The sequence below is a fragment of the Trachemys scripta genome, unplaced genomic scaffold (genome assembly GCF_013100865.1).
Source record: "Trachemys scripta elegans isolate TJP31775 unplaced genomic scaffold, CAS_Tse_1.0 scaffold_30, whole genome shotgun sequence".
Lineage (NCBI taxonomy): Eukaryota > Metazoa > Chordata > Testudines > Emydidae > Trachemys > Trachemys scripta.
This window is the reverse complement of record NW_023260516.1, coordinates 168,637-196,104: the sequence shown is the minus strand read 5'-3', so window position 1 is coordinate 196,104 and position 27,468 is coordinate 168,637. Positions and strand designations below refer to the sequence as shown.

Below are 27,468 nucleotides of genomic sequence, written 5' to 3'. Positions count from 1 at the left end.
CCCCCACCCGCCCCCCCCCCTCCCCCCCCCCCCGCGTCCCCATAACCCCCCCCCCCCCCCCCCCCCCCCCCCCCCCCCCCCCCCCCCCCCCCCCCCCTGAGACCCCCCCGCCCCCACCTGAGCCCCACAGCCCGCTCACTCCATGAATCCCCACAGCCCCTCACTCTGACTCCTCCCCACCTGAGCCCCACAGCCCCCCACTCTCACCCCTCCCCACCTGAGCCCCACGGCTCCACTCATGGAGCCCATGGCCCCCCACTCTGACCCCACCCCATTCTGACCACACTCCACTAGAGCTCCATGCCCTGCCCTCCCCAGCTCACTGCAGGTGGGTAGCCTGGCCCCCTGGCAGCCATCCCTGCAGCCTCCCAGGGCCAGCCCAGGTGGCGGCGGCCCCACCCCGCACCTCACTGGAAGGAGACTAGGAAGGGGTGGGGCTAAGAGCCCATGTGATCCCAGCCCCCCAACAAGGAGCAGTAGGAGGCGGGGCTAGAGCAGCCCCACCCACTCCCAGCCCAAACAGATGGGGCAGCCATGTTCCCAGGCTTCCCCAGAAGTCCCTCCAAACCCTGCATTAGACCCGCCCCCAACCCAGAGGGAACCCAGACCCCACCCCCCTGCTCTAACCCCTCACCCCCACTCTCCTCCCAGAGCCAGAGAGAACCCAGGAGTCCTCACTCCCAGCCCTTCCTCTGCCCCTCCCCGCTCTAATCACTCACCCCCACTCCCCTCCTACAACCAGAGACAGAACCCAGGAGTCCTGGCTTCCAGACCCTCTGCTCTAACCCACTAGACCCCACTCCTCTCCCAGAGCCGGGGAGAGAACCCAGGAGTCCTGGTGAAAACCCCAAGCTCCGATCCGTAGCCAACGCCCCACCCCACTCCCCAGCACAAGGGCACGCGCCTGCCGAGTCACTCACCTGACTGACCTCGCTGTCCGTCGACCGCCCCCTCTTCTTGTCATCTTCCGAATTCTCCTGGGGGTGGGGAGGACAGTCAGTGCTCACCCCGCCACCCCCCGTGGAGATGGGGGGGGACCAGCCCTGCTACGGGGCAGCCAGCACACGACACACTGATGTCTCCCTCGTGTTACTGGGGTCACTCTGCCAGTGGGCTCCGCCCTACCCATGGCACCGGAGGCCTGCTGTGGCCTCCCATTTCCCAGACCCAGGAGAGAACCCTGGTGTCCTGGCTCCCAGCCCCTCCCTACTAGGCAATGCTGCATTCCTTAAGGGACACCGACCCAGCACCCCTGCCGCTGGGTTACGCTGGCTGGCTGGGAGCCCCGGTCTGTCCCGTTTTGCACGGGGCTGGGCGACGGATCCCGCTGGGGCAGGACTGGGGCAGCAGGGCCGTGCCAGGCGGGGGGTTCTCCTTACCGTCGTGCAGTTGGCAGGGCTGGGCGGAATGGGCGAGCTGGAGGTGGTGGAGGTGGGAGTGCTGCTGGACTGGTTGAAGATCTCGTCCTCCAGGTGGCTGTGGCTGGGCGGGGAGGTGGCTACCAGAGCCTGCGCTGGAAGGGGGCGGGGAGCAGAACGAGACGCAGTTAGGCAACCGGGCCAGGAGTCAGAGACGCCGGCATCCCGCCGTGGGCCTGCGTCCGGTCTGCCCTGCTTTCCCGGGGAGACACCTGGAGATCTGTTCCAACAGAGTTCTCCCAGGCCGTGCACACAGGGATCTGAGACCTCCCAGCTCTGGGCTTGTCTCCCTGATCGCCCAGGGGGATGCTTTGGATGGAGGGCGATGTTCCAATTCCCTCTGTAAACTCCAATGGCCTGAACACACTTAGGAGAAAACTGCTCTGGGATAAAACCCCAACACCTCTAGCCAGGCGATTAACAGGCGCCCCTCCCCGGCTCCTCCCCACGTAATCCGGGAAGAGCTGAATCGGAACATTTCCGGGCCTTTCTAGAAAGATGCAAGGAAATGAAACAAGCCGTCGGTGGATTCGGGGCTCCCTTAAAGCCGTGCTTGGGGCAATTGGACCGGCGGGGGCTCCCAGGTTCTGCGGTCGCTGCTCGGAGGGGATCTCTCCTCTGATCGATACAAAGGCAAAGCCCGATCGTAGCCCTGGCTCCAGGGGGAATCTGTGCCAGGGTTTCTGAGCAGCGGCTCTCCTCCCTGTGCCCCCTGTGATACGCAAGGTGTGCCCCCCCCAGCGATCGCGGGTGTGAAACTGACAAGCGATCGGGGGGCGGGAGGGGAACGAGACACGGAGAGCAGGAAGGCGCGAGCGAAATCAGCTGATGACACGCGGGCGGAGGGGGGCGGCATCACTCCAGAGGAGCGGCGCTTTCCGCAGGATGACCTGCAGGACCCGAGTCATTGAAATGGGATGAGATTTAACCATACAAACTGCACGGGGGGCCCCCCCGAGAATTTCAGCTGTAAGCCAAGCGCTCATCAGGGGCGGATCCCCCCAGATGCCGCCGCTGGGATACAGTTGTGAAAAAGGCCAGCGGGACCTCAGGAGGGATCTGCAGCCGGGCGAGGGGAGCCTGGATTCCTCTGGGAAGCCCTGGGCCAACACAGATAGAGGAAGGGAGGGAGAAGAGCCAGCAATGCTGGAGCACAACGGTGGCACCAGACCGAGGGGGGATAAACGACCAGGCTGGGAACGGGAAGCTGGGCGGAAGGTTCGGCTGAGCGAGGGGGTCCTGTCCAGGTCTGGGTTAGTTCTGGATTTGGCTGCCCCAATCCCGGCTCTGGTTCTGGGGTCCCTAACCCAAGCAGGACGCTGATCAGCTGGAGAAGGCCCAGCGACCAGCCAGGCGGACGACGAAGGGGTTGGAAAAACCTGCCCTCCAGCGAGAGACCTGATCAGCGGAACACGGACCCCAGTCTCCACCGCCGCGGGGGCTGGGACACTTACGAATGTCTTCTAGGTCGAGGTCGTCGTAGAGAAACTCGTTCTCCTCGAAGTCGGGGTCCTGCGAGGAGTCCACGTAATACTCCACGTCGTCCTTGATCTTGCGGATCGAGTCCACCTGGATGGAGTCGTTGTCCAGCATGCGGAGGATGGTCTCCAGCATGCGGATGTGGTACCGGTGCTTTTCGATGTGCCGCTTCAGCCCCTCGATCCGGTCCTGCTTCTACGGGGAAGGGGCATGAGCAGATGGACACAAGCCAAGAAATGCCCCCCCCTCCCCCCACCCACACCCCGCCTCTCCTCCAGCCACAGCACCCCTTCACTAGCCCCCACTCCCCTCCCAGAGCCAGGAGAGAACCCAGGAGTCCTGGCTTCCAGCTCCCCTGCTCTAACCACCAGCCCCCACTCCCCTCCCAGAGCTGGGGAGAGAACCCAGGAGTCCTGGCTCCCAGCTCCCCTGCTCTAACCACCAGCCCCCACTCCCCTCCCAGTGCCGGGGATAGAACCCAGGAGTCCTAGCTCCCTGCACTCTCGCCCCTCGCCAAGCTGCCTCCCCACACATCCTCCCTGCGTCCCAGGCAGGCAGTGACTCACATCCTTGTCCCCCTTCTTCTTGCGTGTCTGCACAGAGAGTGACTCCACCTCGCTCTCAAACTGATCCACCTGCATGTTCAGCGTGTCGATGGTGTTCTGGGGGGAGGAGTGGGTAGCCGCACATCGTCATCCCCAGCGCAGTCCCTGGGGGCTCGCAGCCCCTCGAGACACCCAGCAGCCGCCCCCCCCACCACTACCTGGGGCCTTCTCTGGTGCTTCCTCACTGAAGATCGCAGGCAAATATAAAGCCTCCAACTGCCCTGCAGAAAGGCAGTAATCCGTACAGGGGCCCCTCGCCTGGTGCTGGGATGCGACCACCTCTGGGGTGTGGTACGGGGGCTGGTTATCCAGGGACCCTTCATGGGCACTGAGACGCGGCCCCTCTGAGGTAGGATGCGAAGGCTATTCAGGACGGAGACCCACACTGGGGCCTTCAGACCAGCAATGACTGAGGGGAGACCATCCCCGTGCCAGCCCCCCGTGCCTTGCAGCACAGCGCCCCCTAGGGGCCAGCAGGGGAGAGAGCCCTGTTTTTCCTCACAGCTTTGGCCCCTCCGCATGCCCCCATCAGTCCGACCCCTGCTTAGCTGGTCAGGAAACCCGCCCCCCACTCCCATCCCCCGGCCTCACCGTTAACCACTGGCCAACCTCTTCCTTCTCCTTCTGGGCAGGGTCGACTTTCTGTGCCAGGCCCAACCCCTCCTTGGAGTAGGCTTTGGTCTTGGTCTCCCGCTCCACCACCTTGAACCGCTCCATTTGCTGGAACAAGAGAGAGGGAGTTGCGGTGGGTTCAGTGTCTGGGGAAATGGGGGGGGGGTCCCCCACCCCTGCACAGGGGATCAAGAAACCCCAAGAGACATAGAGGCTCCCCGCCCCCCCAATCCTGTCCAGGACACGGCAAATATAGCCCTGGTTGGCCACGCCTGGCAGTCTCTCAGCTGCTCCTGGCTCCCAGCCCCAACCACTAGACCCCACTCCCCTCCCAGAGCCAGGCACAGAACCCAGGAGTCCTAGCTCCTGGTGCCCCCACCGCTATCCCGTGCCGCCTGCTGTCATTCAGGACCCAGCCTCATGCCCCAGAGGCCCCAGTCCGGCCCTACCCCTTCCAGATCTGACTCTACCTGCCCCTGCCCTGCCAGCTGGCTGCCCTCTGTGATGTCACACTGCCCCAGCAGCCAATCACAGCAGAGGGAGGAGTGGCTTATTGGAGAGGAGGGGGGGCTCAGATGAGTATGTAGGTAGACCCCCCTACGCTGGAGGGGGAAGCGCCCCCGATGCCCCTAGGGGAGGCCTCACCCCCCACGGGGCATGATCCCAGCTGCTGTCGCTCAGCCCCTGAGCTTTATACCCTCTGTGGCCCGTTTCCCTGTTCTCCCCATGGCCGAGGCTGCCCCGACCGGATCTCCGTGGGGGCTGGGCTGGGAGAGAAGGGCCCAGGGCCGGGCACAGCTGCTCGTGGGGGGGCTCCAGGACCCCAGAGAGTGGGCCTGAGCATCGCTGGAGGTGACCCATACACGGATCCCGCCGCAGCGCATGGAGACCTGCCGGGGGGGGTCAGGTATGCTGGCCCCACAGAGAAGGCCAGGAGCATTGTGGGATGGCTGCACGGCTGTGCCAGGATGGAAATGACACTGCGCCACTGGCAGGGGGAGCTGGGCCCTGGTGCTGGCTCCCAGCACCCTGCTCTAACCACTAGACCCCACTCCCCTCCAGAGCCAGGGAGAGAACCCAGGAGTCCTGACTCCCAGCCTCCCTGCCCCCCAAACCCCACTCCCCCCCAGAGCCAGGGAGAGAACCCAGGAGTCCTGACTCCCAGCCCCCCCCACCCCCCACCCCCAGAGCCAGGGAGCAAACCCAAGACTCCTGGCTCCCAGCCCCACCCCGCAACAACTAGACCCCACTCCCCGCCCGGAGCTGGGGAGAGGACCCAGGAGTCCTGGCACTCCTCCAACTATCCCACCGCTGCCTCCTGCGAGTGCGGAGCGATTGAGAGCACAGGAGCCTCCGTTAGCGCAGTGTCGCTAGGGCCAGCCCGTGATACACCAACCCCAGATGCAGCCAGCCAGCGCAACCCCCTTGACGGTCGGGAAGCGGGGCACAAAATCCCCCCTCCCCCGCTCTCACCCACCAGATCAGCTGGCCAGCCCTTCCCCCCATTTGCTTTCCCCCAGCGCCTGGAGACTTTCGTCTCTGCTCGTGGTTGGCTAAACTGTGCCGCTAAAACCGAGGTGCCGACACCGAGATCCACGCTGGAGCTGCGCCCCAGGCAGCGCAGGACGGCCCAGAAAATCCCCCAGGTCTCTGCCCCGTGCGCTGGAGGGAGATGCTCTCCCGCCCCCCAAGTCTGGCGGGTCCCCACACGTGAGCAAGAGACACCTGCCAGGCAGGACTGTTTCAGAGCAGCGCGGCCCCCCCCAGCCGACTGCTGCTGCTGCCACAGATGGAGGAAAAACCCGCCGGTTACAGCTCTGGATCGGGGGCAAAACTTCCTTCCTGACCCCGACAGGCTGCAGCCCTGAAGCCTGGCCATTACCCCCTTTGGCCTCCTACCGTCTCAATGAGTTTCCGGTTGTCTATCAGCTGCCTCTTGTCTTTGATCTCATTTGAAGCCACCCACGTCTTGATCTGGTCCCTCAGCCTCTGCGGAGATGGGGTGGAGAGGAGGGAGGGGTTAGCACACAGAGAGACGGGCCCTTAGCACCCATCCCCTGCCCCACTTAGACCCCTAGAGGCATCAGCCAACACAGCCTTGGTCTGTACATGGGAGAGGTAACGAGGACACCCAGGCACTAAAAAGTCCCCCCTCGATGAGCCCCCACCAGCTGGGAGGATGCCCTCTGCAGAGTGGGGTGAGAATTGCAGGGAGCACAAAGATCTCGCTGGAGAATAAGGGGAGGAAGAAAGGCGGGACTGGGGGTCGCGAGGCCTGGGTTCTATCCCTGGCTCTGGGAGGGGAGTGGTGTCCAGTGGTTAGAACACGGGACTGGGAGCCAGGACTGCTGGGTTCTATCCCCAGCTGTGGGAGGAGAGTGGTGTGCAGTGGTTAGAGCATGGCTGGCTGGGAGTCAGGACTCCAGTGACCGTCTCTCTGGGGCAGGTGGCTGTTTTCTCAACAGCCCCGGCTGAGACCACGTATCCCGAGGGCTCCAGCCGGACAGACGGCCAAAGTGCTGGGCCTACCTGGAGCTTCTTGATCTCCTTCTTCAGGTCGGCTTCATACTTCTCCTTCTGGTTGGCATTGGCTGCATTGTGGAGCTGTGGGCGAGAGGCAGAGGGTGAGACAGAGTACGGGGGATGGGACGGAGTGCCCAGGGGGCTCCCTGATCTGGTGGGGGATCAGTTGGGGGGCTACAATAGCCAGGGAGGGAGAGCTGGGGGGGATCCAATGTGGGGTGAGGCCCGGGAGGCTGGGGGGGAGGGGGCAGTGCCTGCTCTGGGGTGATGTGGGGTAGGGGGGCGTGGACACAAACAGCTCTTGGGGTGGTGTGGGGGGCAGCGAGGCCGGGAGAGAGAAGAGAATCAATGCAGGAGAGAAAAGCAGAAGAGTTTGGGGACAGGGAGAGAGCAAGGTGGAGGGTGATGAGAGAGCTGGGGGCAGCGAGCCGTAGGGGGGGAGGGGGGTGAGGCCGAAGGGGGAGCTCTTACCTTCTGCCAAATATCCTCAAACTGCTCCACCCCCTCGGAGACCTTCTTCAGACACCGATCGATCTCACCTGGAGGAGCGGAGGGGTGGGGGTCAGCCCCAATCTCCGACAGGGCTAATTACTGCCACCTCCCGCCCGCACTCCCCAGCCCAGTGAGAGGTACAGGGTAGGGAGAAGGGACGGGCCTGAGGTCACACAATGGTTTGAACCTCAAATAGAAGTCAGGAGTCCTGGTTCCCAGATCTCCACCCCAACCACTAGACTCTACTCCCCTCCCAGAGCCAGGGAGAGAACCCAGGAGTCCTGGCTCCCAGCCCCCGCACTCTAAAGGCAGCCCTGACAAACTCCATCGCTCCGGCTCTCACAAAGCAGGGAAAAGACACAGGGGGAAGGGGAAGAGGCCCCTCTCTCTGCCCCCCTCCCCGATACATGCCCCCAGCCACGCACCCCAGGAAGGGCGGGGGGCAGCCTGCTGGGGGAGCCGCCCTACCTTGCAATTTCCTCTTGTCAGCCATGTTTCGGTCACTGGCGGGGGGCTCTCCTCATGCTTCAGAAAGCTCCAACGCTGCAGGGGACAGCAAAGCAACGTTACGGCAACGCAGCCTCCCAACCCGCTGGGGAGAGGCCCTGGCGCCATTCCTGCCCCCCCGAGCCAGCCAGTCCCTGCCTTGGGGTCGGATGGGAGCCGGCACCCCCTAGTGGGGAGAGATCCCAGGCCCCTTTCCCTGCCCCCCTGAGCCAGCCAGTCCCTGCCTTGGGGTTGGATGGGAGCTGGTGCCCCCTACAGGGGAGAGGCCCTGGACCCCTTTCCCTGCCCCCCTCAGTCAGCCAGTCTCTCATCATATTCTTTGATCAGATCAATTGTCCCAAGCCTGTTCATTCATACACCCCCACCCCAGCAGGGGGCAGCGCTGCGCACACAGCCACACCCCCACCCCAGCAGCAGGGGGCAGTGCAGCGCACACCCACCCAGCCTTCCAGTCAAACCATGAAATAGCAGGTTTTGAGGGTCGTGCGGCTGGCCCAGAAGGGGCCCGGCAGACGGGACGCTGGCTGTGTGGCCCCTTGGCAGGGCGGTGCTGCCGGTGGCCCTGAGGCTGGCTCCAGGGGGCGTGGCACAGAAGCTGCCGGCATGGGCCAGGGCTGCCGAGACAGGCAGGATTCAGGTGGGGCTGGGTGTTAATCCCAAAGCCGACCGTGCCTGGAGTCTGAGCGGAGCCACCTCGGAGCTCAGCGACTCGGGACCCGGAGACTGTGGGCGACTGGAGAGCGGGGAGGAGACCTGAGCCTATGTGTTCAGATACTGCCTGGACCGGGGCTGGTTCAGCCCCCCGGTTAGTCCGGATGCTGTTTGTTATTTCCTTGGGGCTTCCCGGGGTGCTTCGTACCTAAGGGCTGATTCTCAGGAGGGGCAGCCCCCCAGGGTGACTCAGGGCAGCTCAAGTGTAGGCTCCAGTCTCTGGGGGGCAGAGAATAGCCACAGACTAGGGTGCCCTGGCCAGGCCCCTGATCTGCTCCCTATGGGCCCGGGAATAGCCCCAGTGTCCCAGCCAGGCCCCTGAGCCGCCCCCTCACCCCAGGGGAAGGTGATTTGCAGGGGGGGCTGTTTCAACCCCCTTTGTCCTCCCCGAGGGGCCTGGGCATTACCAGCTAAGGGCTGTTTGTTCAGTTTCACTTCCTGGTTCCCCAGGAGGCAAACTGCTTGGGGGTCATATGCCAAAGAACCTTCCTCCCTGAGGCTTGGGGGGAGCCCTCCCGCATCCTTGCTTCCTAACAATACACTGGAGGCCTCAGGGAACTGGCCAGGTCCCTTTAATCTGCGCCTCCCCGGCCTAACAGACAATTCTCAGCCAGCTCCCCACGGGGATCACCTTGTCTGCCGCCCCCCCGAGCACACAGCCCAGTGGGATTGGCTAATTGCTCCTGATGGAGAAGCCACACCCAGCCAACCCTTCCAGATGTTAATTACCTGCCCCCCAACCCTTAAAACCTGCCCCTTATTTCCAATCTGAACTGGTCCAGCTTTCCCGCCCAGCCCGCGGCCCTGGTCAGACCGGTGCCTGCCAGCCCGAGGAGCCCTGGACCCTCTCTTTGTTCAGCTATACAGAGGGAACTGGCAGGGCTCTCCTGACCCTTTGTGACGGATCAGCCCCCGGCTGCCCCCAGGATCCCAGCAGTCTCACCCCAGGGCCCCTGCGTGTGCCCCCCGAGATCCCATTAGCACCCATGGCCCTAGCATCTACTGAATAGCTGCCATACCCCCCAAGTGCTTTGCAAGAGGCCAAAGGCCTCTGGCTTACCTAGAGGTGGCCTGGCTGTCTAGGGCCTGCAGGTGGGAGGCTCCTACACAGGTGAAAGAGGCACATGACTGGGAGGAAAGTTGAGAGCCCCTCCCCCCCACCACAACCTGTGCTGCAGCATAGGATGCTGGGAAAGGACTGGGGCTATAAAGACTCAGTGGTCTAAGAGTGGGCTCCGGGCTGTCAGTGAGAGCGCCACTCCTGGGGGAGGAGAACTGCAGCGTAGCAGTGGCCCCCCTTCGTACAGGGCTTCCGGAGAGAGGTGAGTGTCGCTAGGCCTGCTTTGCAGATGTGGAAACTGAGGCACAAAATGGGGCTGTGATGTACCTTGGGTCATGCAGCAGGCTGGAGCAGAACCCATGAGTTCACTCCAATTTCCTCCTGCTCTAATCACACTCCCCTCCCAGAACTGGGGAGAGAACCCAGGAGTCCTGCCTCTCAGCTGTCCCCCCTTGCTCTAACCACTAGACACCATCCCCTCCCAGAGCTGGGGACAGAACCCAAGCGTTCTGGCTCCCAGCCTCCCCCGCTCTAACCATTAGCCTACATTTTCTCCAGTTAAAACACACCTTGGCCTTTACACACCAAGTGGAGCGAACTGATTTGAATCATTTTAGATTCTAACCTGCCACTGATTTCTTAAGATTGTGAATTGGGCTTGTGGAGTGTGCCGGAAGGGGGGTGGCTGTGGGGCGCGGGAAGCTGTCTGAACAGTATACCGTGGGCACCTGCTTGCTTGTCTCCCGTCAGATGGGCAGCGGTCACTGCTTTTCTCGTGAGACTGGCGATAAACCCAATGATCTAGGGGGAGCCCAAGCCCCCCATATCCCACTGAAGACCTCGGCGCCCCTGAAACAATCACAGCGAGTAAGGGGGCAAAGGGAGAATGGGGCTCTCTGGCGTCCCAATCCCCTGCCTTGCCCGCAAGCGCCCCCACAATCTGCTTGTAAAACTGCCTGCTCTGTACAGCACCTGGCACAGCAGGGCCCTGCTCTGTGAGTGGCATGAGGAAACCCATAATTAATCCTATAACTGTACAGCCACCAACCAGGGGGAGTGGGAGTACGTGGTGCACCTGGCTTGGATCCTTCTGAGACCTGGCTATGTCAGGGTGAAATTGACCTGCAGAGCAATTCCCATACAACTGAGCTACAAAGCATCTGGGGAGTGACCTGGTCAATTTCCTCCTGGCCAGGCAGGCCTGAAATTGATCAGATTGAGGCTGCCCCTCTAAATTTAGATCTAAACATCCTAGAAATCAACAGTTTGTTTTAATGCACTCTAAGATCAACAGACAAGCTCCCCCAAAGGGAAGCGTCCAGCTTTTAGCAGGGGCCGTTGCCCAGCAGTGTCTGAAAGCCAAAAATTGCAGCCCGTCCACAAACGGCAATGGATTTAGCTGTTGCTTTTGAGCAGGGGTCCTGTCTCCTGTGGATCAGCAGGGATGCAAAGGCCTGGGGACGCTACCGCTTCTGTTGGCTCCCTCCCCCGAGAGGGCTGAGGAGCAGGGGAGCCCAAAATCAAATCCCCTGACGGAGATGTGGATGGGAAGATAAGGCTAACAAGAGTCTGGTTTGGCCTTGTAAATTTCGGCCCTAAGGGAGGTTGGGGGACTGGATGCTTTTCCCCCCTAGGGGGCACAGGCTCTGATCTGGTCCCAGAGGGGGGGAATGGTTGGCTGGGGGATAGGGAAGGGGATATGAGGCCTTACCCTTCTAGGGGGCAGCAGCGCTGATCCGGCCGCAGGGCTAGGGTCTGGCCAGCTCTGAGGGGTAGGATGGGATATGAGGCTTCACCTATGGCAAATATATTCTTTACCTGGCTAATAGCAGCTATGAGCATCTGTTTTCCAACCCAACCCTACACACACCTCTCACACCCATGGCCTGGCTGTCTTGGTACCAGCTGGCACCAGGGCTGAGCTCTCTGTGGAGCGGGTGGAGGCAGAGCTGCTGGCAGAGAGGGACAATGGAGGGGTTTAGGGAGAGAGCCCCTGGGCAGCCTATCCACCAGGGATCATGGCCAGAGCCCTGCTGCCCCACACAATCCCATCCATGCCCAGGGATGGGGCTGTGCCCCCAAAGGGGATCCACTGACAAGCCCTTTTGTGAAGTGGGGGGAATAGAACCCAGGCGTCCGGCTGGCTGATCTAATGCTCTCGCCACTAGGCTGTCTGCCCCCTCAGTGGCATCCTGGCTCCCGCCTGAGCTGAAATCCTGTGCAACTTAATAAGGGGAGAATGGGACACGGGGCCTTTCCCCTCCGCACATGCACAACCACTGCCCCCCCCCCCGCCCCCCCCCCCTGCTCCCCCTACAGATCCCATCCCCCCCCCCTGCCCCTATGTACTCTATACCCCCCACCCCTGCAACACTCACCCCCGGGAACCTCTAGGGATGCTCCCGGGCCACGGAGCCCTCCTGCCACCCTGAACCTTGCAGCGCTGCTGGAGTAAAGGCTCCTCCCCCTTTACCCCCGCCCAACAGACCTCCCTATAGCCCCCTAACCGATCCCCCCCCATTCCCCTATGGGCCCTACAGCCTCCAACAGACCCGGGCCCCACTATAGCCCCATCTCCCCTATGGATCCCTATAGGCCCCCTACAGCACCCAGTCCGCTGCCCTCCTGCTAGGGACCCTCCAGACCCCCCTCTCCATAGGGTCCCCTATAGACCCCTCCCCCTATAGGTTCCCCGTACCCCCTACATGCCCCTCCCCCACGGGTTCTCTCCGGACCCTTATAGACCCCTCCCCATAGGGGGCCCCTCCGGGCTCCTACTGGCCCCGCCCCCATGGGGGGTCCCCCGCCCCCCAGCCCCTCCCCCCGGGCCCCCCCCTCACCGGAGGCTCCTGCGGGCCGGTCGGGCCCCGGGGATCGGTCCCCTCCCCCCGCTCGCGGGCCGACTGTCGCGATGCTGCCGCCGATCAGTCGGGTCGCGACCCCCCTCCCCCCACTCGCCGCCGTCTCTCGGGCTCCGCGGCATCCAAGATGGCGGCCAGCTGCCTCCGTCCGCCTCTCCGCCCCGGGGCATGGCCCCGCCCCCCCGGCCGCACCCCATTGGGTTTACCGCACGCCCGTTAAGTCATTTTGTTCTCCTATTGGCTACATTAGATGGGGGCGGGGCAACCCAGGGGACCCGCCTACCTAGTATATGTCAATCAACCCTCAACTTCCTTCTTATTGGCCTCAGCACACATCCATCAGCTCTCCTCACCGTTTATTGGCCGAGAAGGGAGGGGCATAAAGGAGGCTCGCCCACATGGGAAAAGGAAGCAAGGGGCGATACCCCTCACAGCGCGGTCTTCCCCATTGGTCGGAGGGGCTGCCCATGAAGCTACTCTCGCAGCTGATTGGCTCCCAGCCCGCAGTCAGGAGATAGCTCAATCGCAACGATTACCTGACGCGGGGGAGGCGGGCTGATCGATTCGCAAGACACTGATTGGCTGAGACGATGGACGACGAACCAATAGTAGCAGGGTGCAACGGGGAGGCGGACTTAAAGCACACTGTTGAGAGCTATTGCCCACTGAGGGTCTCACTCAAACCCTTAGGGACCAATGGGATTGAAGACCACGGGAAGGGCCCGCCCCCTGGGTACTAAGGGCAATATTGAGTTATATGCAGCGGGCCTTAAAGGGCAGCTGGGCCCCAGCGGGGCCTGGGTGCAAAATGACCCCACGCAAGGGGGGGAGGGAGAATGGGGGAGCCCCAGGCAGCTTGGGGTTGGCGGGGGGAGAAAGAGAGGATGTGTGGGGAATCCAACCAACAAGGGTGGGAGAGCCTGGACCAGCCACAGCCATGAGACCCCCCCAGCACTGGGGCAGAGAGGAGGAGGAGGAGGAGGGTGAGTGAGTGAGTGAGTGAGTGTGTGTGTGTGTGTCCCCAGCCCATAGGAGGTGGGTTAGGGCAGCAGAATGTGTGGGGAGGGGGTGGTGGAGTTTCCCCACACTGGGGAAAGACCCGGTACCCCAGGAGGGCAAAGGTCTTGGACTGCAGGGTAGGACCCCCATGCTCACACCCACCTCCAAGAAGACTGGATGATGGTGCTTAGGCTAGGACAGCCCCAGGGCCAACAGGACAAGAGGGGGCCACTGCACCTACCCCCAGGAGGGCCTAGGCCAGTTGACTGTAGGGGAGGGGTTAGTGTCAAGGATAGATGCCCCTTCCCTTACCTAAAGAGGGCCCCAGCCTGACTCACACCCCCTACTCTAACCAGTAGCCCCCCTTCATCTCCTAGAGCTAGGGGTGGGAGCCAGCCCCAGCCAACTGAACAGCTGTTCCTGCACTCAGGTCAGGGCAGCATGGAGGAGAGGAAATCAGAGTCACCCAGAAAACGGTATGAGACAAGGGAGAAGAGCAAGCACAGTACGGGTCACCACCCTTACTTCCCCTCCGGGGGGGGTAGGGCTCCTGCCCAGGACTCCTGAGACCTGGTAGTCCCAGGTCTGCCACCACCCTCCTGGAGGATCTTGGGCAAATGGCATCACACCCCTGGCCTTAATTTCTCCTATTCTGAAGCTATTTAGACTAAACCCTTTAGGTCAGGCTGCCAGCCCAATAGCAGACCCTCTCTTGGTCACTCTTGCTGCTACACTGGGGCCCCAATTTCAGTGACTGCATTTAACCACCCCGTGGAAGGGGCCCCTCAATCTTGGTGACTGTTAGGCAGAATCAAGCGTGGTAGACTTCCAGCTGCTCTGGGAGGGGCTGCAGGGTCACTCATACCACGAGCATGTACAGCTCCGAGCACAAAGGGGCCACATACGCCACCGAGAGCCCCACTCACTGCTGCTCTGCAGCTGGACAACACCTTGCACAACGGGCTGCCACGAGCGTGCTAATTCCCTTTAACCCATTCCCTCCCTTTCAGAGAATCGCCCCCGCCAAGAACCAGAGATACTCGCTTCCAGCTTGTTATATTTCTTCCAAAAACAATTAAAAAGAGACAGATTCAGCCCACATGTTTGCTCCCAATAAACATCCCTCCACCCCCCTTTTGTTAGCCCACTCCCCGCCTCTGCTCTCGGGCACAGGCCAAGGGAGATTTCAACACGAGCACTGAGAAATCGATGCACCAGCCATTCTGCATTCATCTCATATACACACACCCACTAGTTTATACAGCTAGCAAGTCTCTCTCTCTCTCTCTCACACCCCTTATACAGTGAACAGGACTAGGGGTTCCCACACAATTCACTCCCCTCCCCGGACACTCTCAGAGCTCCCCAGCCTGTGTGGAGCTCAGGCGGGGGTCCCCCCAGGAACAGAAAGATGCTCAGGAGACAGCAGGTTGGCTCGGCCCAGCTTCTCCACGGCTGGGAGGTGGAAGGGCCAGGTCCTGCTGATCGAGGGAGCAAAAGCCCCAGAACTTCCCCGATGCTTCCCAGCGCGGCCGGGCTCTGAGCGAGGGGGCAAGGGCGAGTCTGTAGGGAAGAGGCTCATGTGCTGGACATGATGCCGCTTTTCTCGCTCTTCACCTTTAGGAACTCTGCCATGCTGGAGAAGTATTTCTGGTTGGCCTCCGCCACCTTCTTCTCGGCTGCTTGTGGGTTAACGATCTCCAGACCCTGAGACAAAGAGAGGGGAACTTGTATTTGCCATGCATGCCTGATGCCGAGACGTGACCCCTGTGGGGTGAGGCGTGGGGGGTGTTTATACTGGGACCCTTTGCTCAGGGCTGGGGCGGGAGGCTTTTAACTGCTGCACTGCATGTCAGTTTAGGACAGGAAGTGGTCCTTATGGGAGACATCAGTAAAGAATTCTCCAGATGGGACAAGAGCTGCAAGATCCCTTGTCTGACAGCTGCCAGTACCCAGCTGCCTGAGGAAGGGGCCAGAAACGTCCCCTACCCACGTGTGGGAAATTTATTTCCTACCCCTCATTCTTGCAGGGATATTTGGGGCAGGAGATATGGGGGGGGGGGGGGGGAAGAGGGCCAAAGGCCATGTCAATATCACCTCCCCCAACTGCTCTTGGAGGTGCCACGTCCTTCATGAGCCCAGATCTGTGGCAGCCATGGGGCTTACCTGGAGTGGAGTGAAGGCCACACTGGAGGCCGTGCCTGAGGAGCGATCCCGGATTGTCGATTTCCCGCCATACACCATGCTCTGCTTCTGGAGTGTGCGCTGGGCGGGGACGGAGGCACACGGGGTTAGCACATGGATGGCGCAGGGGGGGACGGGGATGATGACAGACTGGGAAGGGGAACACCAGCAGGGAGCGGGGCTGCCTGAAGGCTCAGGGGATGGGATCGGAATCACGGCTTTGTTTCAAAACGCAGCCTGAGTCTGCAGGGAGCCTGAGCCCATCGCTCAGAGTGGGGAGCTCTCAGTGGGCAAGTACTGGGGGGAGCCCAACTGCCTGTGTGGTGGGGAGAGGGAACCCCATTGCTCCTGAGAGGAGGGGGTCTCTACTGGTCCCTGATGGGAGGGAGGGAGGGGCTCTGCTCCACCATGTTTGCTTGGCGCGGAGAGCAGCCGCCTCTGGGGTGGGGCAGTGGGATCAGCTCCAGTGTCATGGCACTATGGGGCGTGAGTGGGGACCCGGCCCGCATGACTCCATCCCCACCCCCCTAGCTACCTGTAAGGTCTTGGAGATCCTGGCTTTGGTAGCCTCGTTGACCTGCGTCTGCCGCACCCGGCCGCTGCCCGACTTGCCCAGGTGGCCCAGGCTGAAGCCCAAGTCCTCTTGGTAGGCATCTTCCTCGATCTGTGGTGGCAAGGGGCAGTTTCCAGGAGTCACACAGGGAAGGAGGATGATCAAGTGGTGAGAGCTCAAAGCACCCTAGAGTCTGGTCCTGACTAGCACCAAGTACCCCCTGGGGGGGTATAAGTTCCATTTTGGGGTGGGGAACAACTTGCACATCTCCAGCGAGTGTTGGTCTGTTGATCTACACAGAGTGCGACTCTGGATTAACTCCACAATAAGCATCCACGAGGAATTCACCAGGGGCAGCTATCAGCCGCCAGCTCACCCCCAACCTTAATTCACATTATCCTTCATGCATAGACCAGCCTGAACAACCACAATCAGGGGAAGTCGGGGATAGAACCCAGGAGTCCTGGCTCCCAGCCCCCCTGCTCTAACTACTGGCCCCCACTCCCTTCCCAGAGCCAGGAACAGAATCTCTGTGGGGAAGGGGATGAAGGTCGTAGGCTGCTCACCTCCCCGAAGCTCATCCTGTTGGCCTGTTTCCGGATCTCCGTGAGCCCCAGTCGCTCCTTCATCTTCCGATACCTGGGAGGGAACAGCAGGTGGATTGGTGCTGGACTGACCATGGCTCCCAGTGCTCGGTGCGGGGGGGGGAGGGGGGAGGAGAGGGGTGGTTGAATTATGGGACTGGGACACCTGGGTTCTACTCCCAGCTCTGGGAAGGGAGTGGGGCGCCCCCTAGAGGGTAGAGGTCCCATGCCCCATTCCCTGCCCCCCCTGAGCCAGCCAGTGCCTGCCCTGGTGCTGGATGGGAGCCAGCGCCCCATAGAGCAGAGAGGCCAAATGCCCCATTCCCCACCCTCTGCAGCCAGCCAGGTGCCAGATGGGAGCCAGCACCCCCTGGAGGCCCCCCCCACTCAATCCCCTCTCACCTGCGGCCTCCTCGTTTCTTTCTCTGGCCATCCAGGGGGGCCGGCAGGGGCTTCACCTGCTTCACAGGGGGAGGCTCCTGCCATTTGTCAAACTTCCGTTCAATCTCCTCCTTGAGGTCGTAGCCCACCTGCCATGGGAGGGGAGACACGGAGAAGTCACCACGCTCCCCTGCGCACAGGAAGGGCACAGCCTGGGCAAGGCTAGGGGCTCAGATCACACACAAAGGGGGCTGCTCTTACCCCTAGACCCCATTCTCCTCCCAGAGCCGGGCAGAGAACCCAGGAGTCCTGGCTCCCAGCCCCCACCCCTTTACCCCTAAACCCCACTCCTCATATTTTTGATACCCACCTTCCCCTCTGGGCTCTCATGGAAGCTGTCAACCCGAGCCGCCAGCGTGCACTTTGCAGCAACAAGACGAGCCGCCTTCCTCCGCAGGTCCTGGGGGAGGGGGAGAGGTGTCAAGGTGCTGGGAGGCCAAGCCTGGGCGAGGAAGCACAGGGGCATCGGGATCCGGGGGGACAGAGCAGGGAGACGCAGAGGAGCGTCAGGGCCCTGGGATCAGGGGGAAAAGGGGACAACAGATGGGGAGACATGGTTGTCAATATGCTGGGATCCGGAGGGAGAGACGGGGAGACAGGTGTCAGGGCGCTGGGGGTGGGGGGAGGAAAGAGCTCAGAGGCACTGAGAAATGTCGGGGTGTGGGATCCGGGGGGGGATAGAGCGGAGGGGCGTCAGGGGGGAGCCAGGTGGTGGTGCTGGGGGGAGGGGGGGAATAGAGCAGACAGGCGCTGGGACCTGACGTGAGCAGAGGGGCCGTACCGGGGGCAGCGACTGCACGATGTCGCTGTGGTAGATGTACCCCGTGTGGGGCAGCACCGAGGTGCTGGAGAAGCCGGACAGAGTCTTGCGCTGGGCTCCCAGGAGCATGATGTTACAGGCCGGCATCTTGGAGAGGTTGGTGAGGCCGCCAGCGATGCCTGCGGGGTGGATGGGCAGCATTAGACCCGCTCGGCCTAACAGCGGCGGGGGGGACCCAGCACTCCCTAGCGGGGAGAGGCCCCGTGCCCCCCCCCGCCCTGCAGCCCCTCACCCATGATCTTGGCAGCGGTGGAGGCGCCGACGATGATGGACAGGTTGGGGGCGATGAAGGACATGCGGGACTCCACGTATTCGTAGATGCGATGCTTTGATTGGTTGAGCTCCAGGGCCATGTCGCAGGCTTCCTCGATGCGTTCCAGCTCCTCCTCCGTCAGCTGCTGCCTGCGGGGGGGAGGATGATGGGTGACCCCCACGCCCTGGCCTCCTGGGGGGGCTGCAGACCCCAGCACCTGGCCTGGGCTCAGACAGGGGCCTCCAGACACAGGGCAGGATTCCCTGTCCCGTTTGGGCCCAGCCCAAGCCCCTGGCTCACATCCCCCCCTCCCTCCTACGTGCCTCCCACTGAGATGCAGCTGCTTCTGGGGCAGAACATACAAATGGGCTGGAGAAGGGAAAGGCAGGCCAAACTTCCTCCTGTCAGATCTCACAAGCAGCCCCCTGGGATCTCTCATGCCCGGACAGGCTCAGAGGCAGCAGGGACTGGAGCCAGGGATAGAACCCAGGAGTCCTGCCTCCTGGCTCTCCCCACCCTCCAGCTCAGGGGTCAGGAAACAGAGCACTGGGGGCAGAAGATAGGAAGGAAGGAGCGGCCCAGTGCTCCGCCACCCACATGGTAGGCAGGATCAGCATAGGGGAGGCCTGTGGCTGGGGTCCCCACTACAGTGGCAGGTGGGGGAACTGGGGATGGGGGCCCCCCGCAGCCTGGTGTCCCGCCCCTCCCCCACGGCAGGGCAGGGATCCAGGAAGGTGGGGCCCATGGCCCAGCGTACCCTTGCGTGGTGGAGGCCGTGACGCTCACCACCATGATGGTGGCGTTAGTCAGGATCTGCTGCACGTTCTCGTTGTTCTTGCACTTATCCAGGCTGTTGCCCAGCTCCTGTGCGGGGACGACACAGACAAACGCAGGGGGTCAGTCAGCAGGGCTGGGACAGACACCCGGACACAGCCCGGACCCAGCACCAAGGGCACCGCAAGGCAGGGGGACGGCAGAAGACAGCAGGTCCCCAGCTAGAGCCCAACCCTGGCTATTTCCCCCCCCCCCCCCCCCCCCCCCCCCCCAGCCCCCCCCCCCCCCCCCCCCCGCCCCCCCCCCCCCCCCCCAGGTCTGGCTTTTCAGTGCCCAACCCCCCTCAACCAGACCCTCAGTGCCACCTCCTCATCACCCAGATCCTCAATGCCCACCCCACCTGGCTTCCCTCCCCCACCCCCATCTGGGCCTTCAGTGCCCACCCCCTGGCAGCCAGACCCTCGGTCCTGTCGCCACCCAACCCCAGCAACTCGGAGGTCTGGGTCACCCCAAGCACCTGGACGTTCAGTGTTTGCTCTCCTCCCCCCAGGCCCCTTCAGTTCCTGCCCTCCCACCACCCCGTGCCCAGCCCCAGACCTCCCTCCTCCTAACATGCATCTGCCCTCCCCTCTGCCCGTCACTCATCCCTCCTACCCCACCACTAGCAGCAGCAGCACACACCTTGACCGTGCGGATGTAATCCAGGGCATTGGGAACCAGGGACTCCAGCTCGGGGAATCGCTTGGAGTATTTATCCCGGATGAATTTGTGGATGATGTCTGAAGGGACACAAAGGGGGAGGGGAAGGGACGAGACCCCACCCTGTTAGTTACTGGGGAGCAGCCCTGGAAATCACCTGGGGGCCTCTGTCTTCTGTTGCAGAAGCCCCCGGACCCTAGAAGGGCAGCTGCATGTCCCCAGCCAGGCCCTGTACGGCTGCACATAGACAAGAGCTGGGGATTACCCCACCTGGCTATTTCACAAACTCAATCTCACGGCACTTAACCGCTCTGCCCTTCTTTATCTTCATTTCACAGATGGGGAAACCGAGGCACAGAGCGAGGGACAGTCACCCAGCAGCACAACTGGGAATAAACCCAGCTCCCAAGTCCCCAGCGCTCTAACCACAAGGCCACACAGGCTCCGTTTCCTTCAGAATTAACCCTTCTGCTTCCTGTCCTCTGCTCTTGCAAGCTGAAGGTCCCAAATCGGAAGTTTTGGTTTCTCAGTCCGACTCAGAGCAAGGAGAGCCAGTCTGTCAGCCAGCTCCACTACACGCGGCGTAGTCCCCGATGGCTGGCCGTGCGCCGGGGACCTCCTCCAGTCACGGACATGGCGGAGAGCAGAGCTGTGTATGCCAGGAGCGTGTCCTTGCTAGGGCAGGCACTCTGTAGGCTCACAGAAGGGGCCCGGTGACCATCTGATGTGACCTGCACAAGGCAGGCCAGAGAACTTCCCTGACTTCGCCATGCAGAGCACGAGCCAAAGGAGATGGAGCCCCTCCCTTGCACAGCACCTCCTGTACCCCCAAACACACACTGTGTCCCCACCCTCCATATGCATCTCTTTTAGCAACGCCCGTCACGAGGCAGCCACTCACTCAGTTCATTTTCGATCTCCACCGTCAGGTTGTTGGCGTCAACGATGACTCGGTACTCCGGAGCCGCCTCCACCGGCCCCATCACTGCGGAGAGAATGCATGTAAGGATCTCACTGGGGCTCTGTGCTGCAGGGAGCAGGGTGGAGGTTCAGTAGGGGGCGCTCTCCCCCAGGAGTCAGGGAAGGTCCCAATGCCCTGTGTGGCGCTAGGGGGCACTGTGCTGCAGGGATCAAGGCAGGGGCTCAGTAGGGGGTGCTCTCCCCACACAGACAGTGCTGACCCCAATGCTAGGAGGTGCTGTGATACTGATGGTACCACCTTTGCAGTCAGAGCAGAGAGGTTAGCTGCGCTCCCACACCCCATCCCCGATCCAGTACCTTCTGTGGCTTTCGACTGTTTGCTGATATACTCCTCGATCTTCACCATGATCTCCGCAAACTGCCAAGAGAAAACACAGCAGGCTCTTCTGTACTTGGAAAAGATGAAGCAAGTGGGGGAAAGGGGAGCAGCAGGGGATGCTCTCCCCTCCGAGTCAGGGCTGACCTCAATGCCCCAACATGACATTAGAGAAAAGAGGCCCCATGTCTCATTCACCACCCCCAAGCCAGCCAGCCCCCGCCTGGGGCCAGATTGGAACCAGCACCCCTTAGAAGGGAAAAGCCCCGTGCCCCATTCCCTACCCCCCTGAGCCAGCCAGTCCCTGCCCTGGGGCTGGATGGGAACCAGTGGCCCCCTAGAGGGGAAAGGCCCCATCTCTCACCATCTTGCTGTCCCAGAGCTTGGCAATGCTCTTAACCGAGTCAACGCTGAGGTCCAGCTGCATCTCCTCCTGCACATCCTCAATGGCCGGCTCATCTTCCTCATCCACAAAGTTGTCCTCCTCCTCCGCCGCCTCCTCCAGGTCGGCCAGCAGCTCATCCGCCAGAGACATCCTTCAGGTCTGGGGCGGCGAGGCAAGAGCAGGGAGCGGAGGTGAGCAGAGCCTGGAGTGGGGGTGACTTCTCCGCACACCCCACCCAGACACCCTCTGCCCTAGGGATTATCCCACCCCACTGGCCACCTATTGACCCCACCCAGAGCCCCAGCAGGGCTGAATCAGGCCTCCTTTTGTCAGCCCACCTTTCCCCCTGCCCCCAACCCCTCCTCCTGCCTCTACCCCATCAGCACCCCCAGGGGTCCCCAACTCCCCCCAGCCTGCCCCACTCCACCTCTCCTTCCCCATATCTGTGCCCCACCGCACCCAACCCGCTCCTGCCTCCCAACCCCTCCTCCCTGCCTGCAGCCCCACTGCACCCCCCCTCCTCCTCCTCCTCCCCCTCCCTGCCTGCAGCCCCATTAGCCCCACTGCACCCCCTCCTCCTCCCCCGCCTGCAGCCCCACCTGCCCCCAGCCCGGCCCCGCAGCCCCCCTATGGGCCCCATCAGCCCCCGCCCGCCCGCCCCACCTCTCCTTCCCCATATCTGTGCCCCACTGCACCCCCTCCTCCTCCCCCCCACCTGCCCCACCCGGCCCCGGCCCGGCCCCGCCCCGCAGCCCCCGCGCGCCGCCCGTTACCTGCTCGCTCGCGGCCCTCCCACTCCCCAGTCTCCGCTCTCCGTGCGTCAAGTCCCCGCTTCCGTCGCGCGCCGATGGCGTCACCCCCCCCCCCCGCTCCTGGGGCCTCCCACCCCGGTCCCTTTAACGAGCGCGCCTCGCGCTAGCCCCGCCCTCCCCGTTCGTGGCGTCATCAGCGCGCGCCCGGTGGCGCCCCGCCCCGGCTGCGGGAGGGGACGTCGGCCGCCGGCGGGGCCCGGGAGCGGGGCCCGGGGAGCGAGGAGCGCCATGGCCGGGGTGGGCTTTGAGGAGTTCTCGGTGCCCCCGGGCTCGGAGCTGGCGCTGCCCCCGCTCTTCGGGGGGAACATCCTGGAGAGCGAGCTGGAGACGGAGGTGGAGTTCGTGGACGGGGGGCTGAGCGGGGACAACCTGCAGGACGAGGAGGAGGAGGAGAGCGCGCAGCGGCAGCGCGAGCTGGGCCGCCGCAAGCTTCAGGCGCTGGGCCGGCGCTGCAAGGAGATCGAGCAGGTGCCGCGCGGGCTGGAGCTGGATCCGGATCCAGGGCTGGGGACCAAACCTGGCCCTGCCCCCTGAGCCCCCCTGAGCCACGGCCTGGCTCCCCCCCTAAACCACCAGCCCCCACGGCCCATAGCGCCCTAAGAGATGGCCCAGCCCTAATCCCTAAATCCTCACCCCACACGTGCCCATCCCATCCCACTTCCTTCATAACCACAGCCCCTGCTCCACCAACCCAGGGTACCCACTGTCCCCCTTCAGTGGGCCTTGGGCCCTGCCCCCTCACGGGTCCCGCCCCCTTCAGTGGGCATTGGGCCCCATCCCCTCTCTGGGCCCTGCCCCCATTCATTACATCTCCCAGAGATCTTGGGCCTGCCCTCTATGGGCCCAGCACCCCTGGCCCCCCGGTGGCATAGCTGGGTACAGTCCAAACCAGGGAGCAGTTGTCACCCCTTCCCTGTAACCTGGGGTGCTCTTCAAATGCCCTGCTGCTGTAGCCAGGCATGGTTGGCTCTCAACCTGCCCCCAGCATGCCAGTCGCCCGCAGACGCTCATGTGCTGCATCCAGCCAGCCAGTCGGCTCTCACCGGCCCTGATTATGCCCCCAATGCATCCCCAATCCCAGCTGCGCTGCCCTCTCCTGGTCAGAAACACTTCCTCTGCTATTCCTTTAAGGGAACAACATACACTAGCTCACAGTGCTAAGTGAAGTTACCATACGCTTTCTCTTTGCCCCCTGGAGTAGATAAAACAAGTTTATTAACTACAAGGAGAGAGAGAGATATGAAGGGATCAAAATGCTTTCTAGTGCCTGCTTCAGCTCGGTTAGATTCAAAGCAAAGTCTTTCCCCGCGTGCTTCCAGCTGACTGAATTCTGTAGGCCGGCACCCCTGCCCCCGAATGCAGGGCTGGTTCCTTTGTCCTCTCGGGTGCGGCGAATGCAATGGGCAGGGAGAGACGGGGCTCCCATGGGGTCTTTGCCCCTCCTTTGAATAGTGTCAGCTCCCCCTTGATAAACCTTTCCAGCTGAGAGACCAGGGGGAGGGGGAGGAAGGAAGGAGACCTCACACTCTCTTAGCTAAGGCCACATCTACACTACACAGTCACATCGGCATGCAGTCGCCGCGGTTATTCAATTGTTTGAATTGGGTTTGAATAGGTTCAGGAGCCTAATTAGTGATCCTCAGAGCCAAAAGAGTGAATTCCTTGTTCCACTAACTGTACGACGATCTGCTTTATAGATAATTCGCACAGCAAAGAAATTAATAACAGGGCAAGTGGATCACTGGTTAATAATACAGCGAAAGCAGCCTGGTTAACCAATCTCTGTTCTTAACCATTCATTAGATTCGTGTTTGCATCTCCTGCTGTGAAGGAGACACATTAAAGCAGCTCGCGAGCCTTTGTCTGAGTCAGGCTGGGCTGTGAACACAGGGGTGCATTGTGGAACACTCGGCCCCTGGACCGTCCCGCAAGACGCATCTTATGCAAGGGGTGACCCCTTGGATGAGGGGGTTTGGGCAGAGGTGGGGGGTGCTGCGGGAGAAGGCTCCGGCCTGGGTGAGTTACCGGCCTGATGTGTCTGTGTCCCCGGCTCCAGGTCAACGAGAGGGTGTTGAACCGACTCCACCACGTGCAGAAGATCACGCGGCGGCTCAAGCAGGAGAGGAGGTGAGAGCTCCGGGACGGGGGCAGGGCCCAGCGTGACAGCCTCAGCAACTCCGTGTCCAGGGAGCACCCAGCCCGATGGGGCTCTGATCTCACTGACATTGTGTCTGGGCAGCACCTGGCCCGACCGGGCTCCAATCTCAGTGATTCTGTGTCTGGGCAGCGCCCGGCGCGATGGGGCTCCGATCTCAGCGACTCTGGGTCTCAGCACCGCTTGGCCTGACGGGGCCTGGATCTCGGCAACTCTGGGTCTCAGCCGCGCTCGGCGTCCCCAATCTGTGATTCTGGATCTGGGCAGTGCCCAGTGTGACAGGGCCCTGATGTCAGTCTCGCTCTTTGTCCCCCCTATAGATTCCTTATGAGGGTCCTGGATTCCTATGGGGATGACTATAGACAGAGCCAGCTCACCATTGTCCTAGAGGTAGGAGCCCCGCTCCCCGCTAGGGGGTCCTTCCCTGGAGTGGGGCAGATTCTGTTCTGGAGCTGTCAAGAGAAGCTGGCCCTTTACTGTGGCCCTCTTCGGCTCCAGAGAGCCCTGGGTGGGAGCCCGCTGAATGACTGTCCCCCCTCCCCAGGATGAAGGCAGCCCCAGCACAGAAGCCCCCACCCCAGGCAATACTGAGAATGAACCTCCAGAGAAGGAGACCCCCCGGCGCTTCCCTGGCCCCCCACCGGCTGGCCCAGAGCCCAAGAGCCCATCCCAGGCGGAAACCCCCACTGGAAAGAAGCGTCGCCGGCACGGGCGTGAGGACAAGGAGCAGAGGGGCAGGCGGCTGGCCCCTGCCCTCCTCCCCATAGATGACTTCCCTGCACAGGTACCGGCCACTCCCCTTGCTCCTGGGGGGTAGCTACATGGGGCTGAAGTGGGTGGGGGGCAGAATACCAGGCTAGATGGGCCCATGGCTCGGGACAGGTGCTGGGCTGGATGGGCCTGTGGGTCTGACCCCTTTCTCCCCCCTCCAGCTCAAAGAAGAGGACGAGTTCCCCTGCGACCAGGATGCCGTACTTACGTCCAGCTGGCCCCTGCCCCGGCCCCGGGACAAGCTCCTCCCTTACCCCAAGTTCTCCAGCCCCGGGGCCTGCGCTGATTTTGACTGAACCCTCCTGAAACTGACCCGGCCCCTCGCTCCGGCCCTCAAAGGGTTAAACCAGGAGGGGTGCAGCCCTTCCCTGTGGACTGGAGGGTTAACCCCCTGTACACCAGTCCCCTGTGCTGCGGGACCGACAGCCAAGCAGGGACAGGGTGGGGAGCCCCCAGCCGGCTGGGAGAAGGTTTCCCAGGGTGGGTAAAACTCCTGCCGTAATCTTTCAGGTGTAAAAGCCCTGCGGAGCAAGGCAGGTCACGTAACAGGGAAATAGACGCTGGCCTGGGCCACAGTGAACAAAGACTGAGTGAACTCTGCTATACCAAGTTAGAGCAGGGGGTGGGGATGCCTGGGTTCTGTCCCTGGGAGGGCAGTGGGATCTAGTGGTTAGAATGGGGGGGAGGAGGAGGGTATAGGGCAGTGGTTTCTCCCCCTGGCTCTGGACAGGGAGTGGGGTCTGATCTTTTTGTCTCTTTGCATAACCCCATGGCTCCTGTGTTGATGGGACTGTCATTGCTACCCCCTAATTAGTAATAAATGGAGTCAGGACACCAGCATTCTAGTCCCTGATTCTCTACTGGGGCCCCCGCCTGTGTCTCCCCCATAAGCCCCAGCAAAGCTTTAACAAACACTGCATGGTCTGTGGGTACGGGAGCAAGCGAGCACTGGGACTCTCCTGCACTGCCTCTCCCACTGCTTAGTGCCATTAAAAGGTGCATGCAAGCATGCATTTCCCCTGTTCGCCTGTAGAGGGCAGCAGCTGTGCATGCATCAAGTCTCCCCCTCCAGCAGGGACAGAGACAACAGAGCCAGCAGGGGGCACCAGTGACACTAACAGAGGCAGCCCAGCCCTGTCCCTCCAGCAGGGGGTGCCAGCAACACTAACCCAGCCAGCAGGGAGTGACACACACTCTGGTTCCTTAAGTCAAAACCTTTATTCCATTCATGGGGGGAGGTGGAGAGAGCCAACCCCCCCTGTAGCCAGCAGGGGGCAGCGCGCTGACCTGGTCCGGGGGAAGGCTCCCTCTGCAGCCAGCACCTCACGGCGACCAACTCCCCAGGGCCCTGGGGGTGTCACAGCTTCTTCAGCCACTCCAGGTTGGGCCCCTCCTTGTCGCAGGGGTGGGAGGGGATGTCGGGCATGTTGCCGTCGTCTCGCACGGGCACTAGAGAGAGGCGGAGGCGGCTTAGGGGGAGGGATCCCTTGGGGGGGGGGGGGGGGAAAGGGGCTCCCCCAGGGGACAGTGCACAGGTGAAGGGGTTAAAGCCACCCCTGCACTGAGTCAGTGGGGGCTCACCCCCTCCCTGAGGGGTCAGAGCCCCACCGCCATTAGCCCAGCTGCTACCTGCTGCCTAAGGTGCACCCTGAAGCTGCAGCACCCCCTTGTGGCCATGAGGCTCAGCTGGGGGAACCAACCAGCCGAGACTTGATCTGACTGCCCTGGTGTGGGGAAGAGGGGCCCACAGTAGGGGACGCTGTGCTGCAGGGAGTGAGGTGGGGCACTCTCCCCTGGCAGTCAGTGCTACCCCCATTGCCCCAGGGCAGGGCTAGGGGGCTCAGCCGGGTGCATGCTCCCCACCCCCAAGTCAGTACTAGCCGGCACAGCACTAGGGGGCGCTGTGCTGCAGGGAGTGGGGAGGGTCAGCAGGGGGCGCTCTCCCCTGCAGTCAGGGCAGAGCCCATGCCCCAGTGCAGCGCCTGGCGCCTCTCCCAGCTAGCGAGGAGGGGGCCAGGCCCCACGGGGGCAGCATGGCCAGGAGCCCTCACCTGGGTACACATAGGGCGTCGCACGGTTGATCATGCCGGAGTACTTCGTGTAGGGGCTGAGCAGCGGCGCCACGGCGGCTGCAGGGAGAGAGACACGGAGAGCGTCAGCGCAGCCCTGCGGGCACCAGGGAGAGGGGGGGTTCAGCAGGGGGCGCTCTCTCCTGGCAGTCTGTGCCAGCCCCCTTGCACCACTGGGGGGGTTGGGGTCGCGACTCACCCAGGATGCCGATGGCAAAGGAGACGGTGATGACGGGCTCCGTGGCCCAGGCGTTCTTCAGGAAGGCGCCGATCTCTGGGGGTGGGGGGAGAACGGAGCGTGAAGGGTTAATGTGCCCCCAGCCGGGGCAGCCCCCCTCCCCCCCATTCTCCCCCCCAGCCGGGGCAGCCCCCCTCCCAGCACAGATCCCCCCCATTCTCCCCCC

General features: G+C 62.6%; 4 protein-coding genes across 4 annotated transcripts in view; 1 reads left to right on the top strand and 3 right to left on the bottom strand.

The window, feature by feature from the left end:
• CNOT3 (CCR4-NOT transcription complex subunit 3) overlaps positions 1 to 12,406 on the bottom strand; it is a 20,503-nt gene extending 8,097 nt beyond the window's left edge. The window contains exons 1-10 of the mRNA XM_034757682.1: positions 12,248 to 12,406; positions 7,598 to 7,672; positions 7,109 to 7,176; positions 6,644 to 6,718; positions 6,014 to 6,103; positions 4,094 to 4,222; positions 3,464 to 3,559; positions 2,873 to 3,092; positions 1,380 to 1,513; positions 827 to 977 (exon numbers count right to left, since the gene is read on the bottom strand). Coding sequence (XP_034613573.1) covers positions 827 to 977; positions 1,380 to 1,513; positions 2,873 to 3,092; positions 3,464 to 3,559; positions 4,094 to 4,222; positions 6,014 to 6,103; positions 6,644 to 6,718; positions 7,109 to 7,176; positions 7,598 to 7,622 — 988 coding nt within the window. The 5' untranslated portion in view covers positions 7,623 to 7,672; positions 12,248 to 12,406. The remainder of the gene's footprint in view (positions 1 to 826; positions 978 to 1,379; positions 1,514 to 2,872; positions 3,093 to 3,463; positions 3,560 to 4,093; positions 4,223 to 6,013; positions 6,104 to 6,643; positions 6,719 to 7,108; positions 7,177 to 7,597; positions 7,673 to 12,247) is intronic.
• Positions 12,407 to 14,307: 1,901 nt separating this feature from the next.
• PRPF31 (pre-mRNA processing factor 31) lies at positions 14,308 to 22,110 on the bottom strand. The gene is made up of 14 exons (XM_034757726.1): positions 22,031 to 22,110; positions 21,237 to 21,416; positions 20,854 to 20,914; positions 20,477 to 20,560; positions 19,558 to 19,655; positions 18,860 to 18,966; positions 18,082 to 18,251; positions 17,811 to 17,968; positions 17,340 to 17,429; positions 16,991 to 17,118; positions 16,571 to 16,643; positions 15,987 to 16,115; positions 15,434 to 15,532; positions 14,308 to 14,974 (listed from the first exon to the last, which is right to left on the bottom strand). Exons 2-14 carry the CDS (start codon positions 21,405 to 21,407, stop codon positions 14,846 to 14,848), a joined length of 1,497 nt encoding a protein of 498 aa, XP_034613617.1. The 5' UTR covers positions 21,408 to 21,416; positions 22,031 to 22,110; the 3' UTR covers positions 14,308 to 14,845.
• Positions 22,111 to 22,263: 153 nt separating this feature from the next.
• TFPT (TCF3 fusion partner) lies at positions 22,264 to 25,832 on the top strand. The gene is made up of 5 exons (XM_034757725.1): positions 22,264 to 22,537; positions 24,126 to 24,196; positions 24,545 to 24,614; positions 24,769 to 25,008; positions 25,157 to 25,832. The coding sequence occupies exons 1-5, from the start codon at positions 22,298 to 22,300 to the stop codon at positions 25,289 to 25,291; spliced, it is 756 nt and encodes a 251-aa protein (XP_034613616.1). The 5' UTR covers positions 22,264 to 22,297; the 3' UTR covers positions 25,292 to 25,832.
• A 362-nt stretch (positions 25,833 to 26,194) lies between these two features.
• Positions 26,195 to 27,459, bottom strand: NDUFA3 (NADH:ubiquinone oxidoreductase subunit A3). The gene is made up of 3 exons (XM_034757681.1): positions 27,264 to 27,459; positions 27,047 to 27,124; positions 26,195 to 26,444 (listed from the first exon to the last, which is right to left on the bottom strand). The coding sequence occupies exons 1-3, from the start codon at positions 27,457 to 27,459 to the stop codon at positions 26,353 to 26,355; spliced, it is 366 nt and encodes a 121-aa protein (XP_034613572.1). The 3' UTR covers positions 26,195 to 26,352.
• Positions 27,460 to 27,468: the final 9 nt, after the last annotated feature.

Bases quoted from the DNA above. Each gene is read 5' to 3' on its own strand.
- NDUFA3 (XM_034757681.1), bottom strand. From the start codon at position 27,459: ATGGGGGGGATCTGTGCTGGGAGGGGGGCTGCCCCGGCTGGGGGGGAG. The intron at 27,125-27,263 runs GTGAGTCGCGAC...CTCTCCCTGCAG, and splicing joins CTTTGCCATCGGCATCCTGG to CCGCCGTGGCGCCGCTGCTC. The intron at 26,445-27,046 runs GTGAGGGCTCCT...GCCTCTCTCTAG, and splicing joins GACGCCCTATGTGTACCCAG to TGCCCGTGCGAGACGACGGC.
- PRPF31 (XM_034757726.1), bottom strand. From the start codon at position 21,407: ATGTCTCTGGCGGATGAGCTGCTGGCCGACCTGGAGGAGGCGGCGGAG. The intron at 20,915-21,236 runs GTGAGAGATGGG...TTCTCTTGGCAG, and splicing joins AGCTCTGGGACAGCAAGATG to TTTGCGGAGATCATGGTGAA. The intron at 16,116-16,570 runs GTGAGCAGCCTA...TTGCCACCACAG, and splicing joins ACAGGATGAGCTTCGGGGAG to ATCGAGGAAGATGCCTACCA.
- TFPT (XM_034757725.1), top strand. From the start codon at position 22,298: ATGGCCGGGGTGGGCTTTGAGGAGTTCTCGGTGCCCCCGGGCTCGGAG. The intron at 22,538-24,125 runs GTGCCGCGCGGG...CCCCGGCTCCAG, and splicing joins GCTGCAAGGAGATCGAGCAG to GTCAACGAGAGGGTGTTGAA. The intron at 24,197-24,544 runs GTGAGAGCTCCG...TCCCCCCTATAG, and splicing joins CGGCTCAAGCAGGAGAGGAG to ATTCCTTATGAGGGTCCTGG.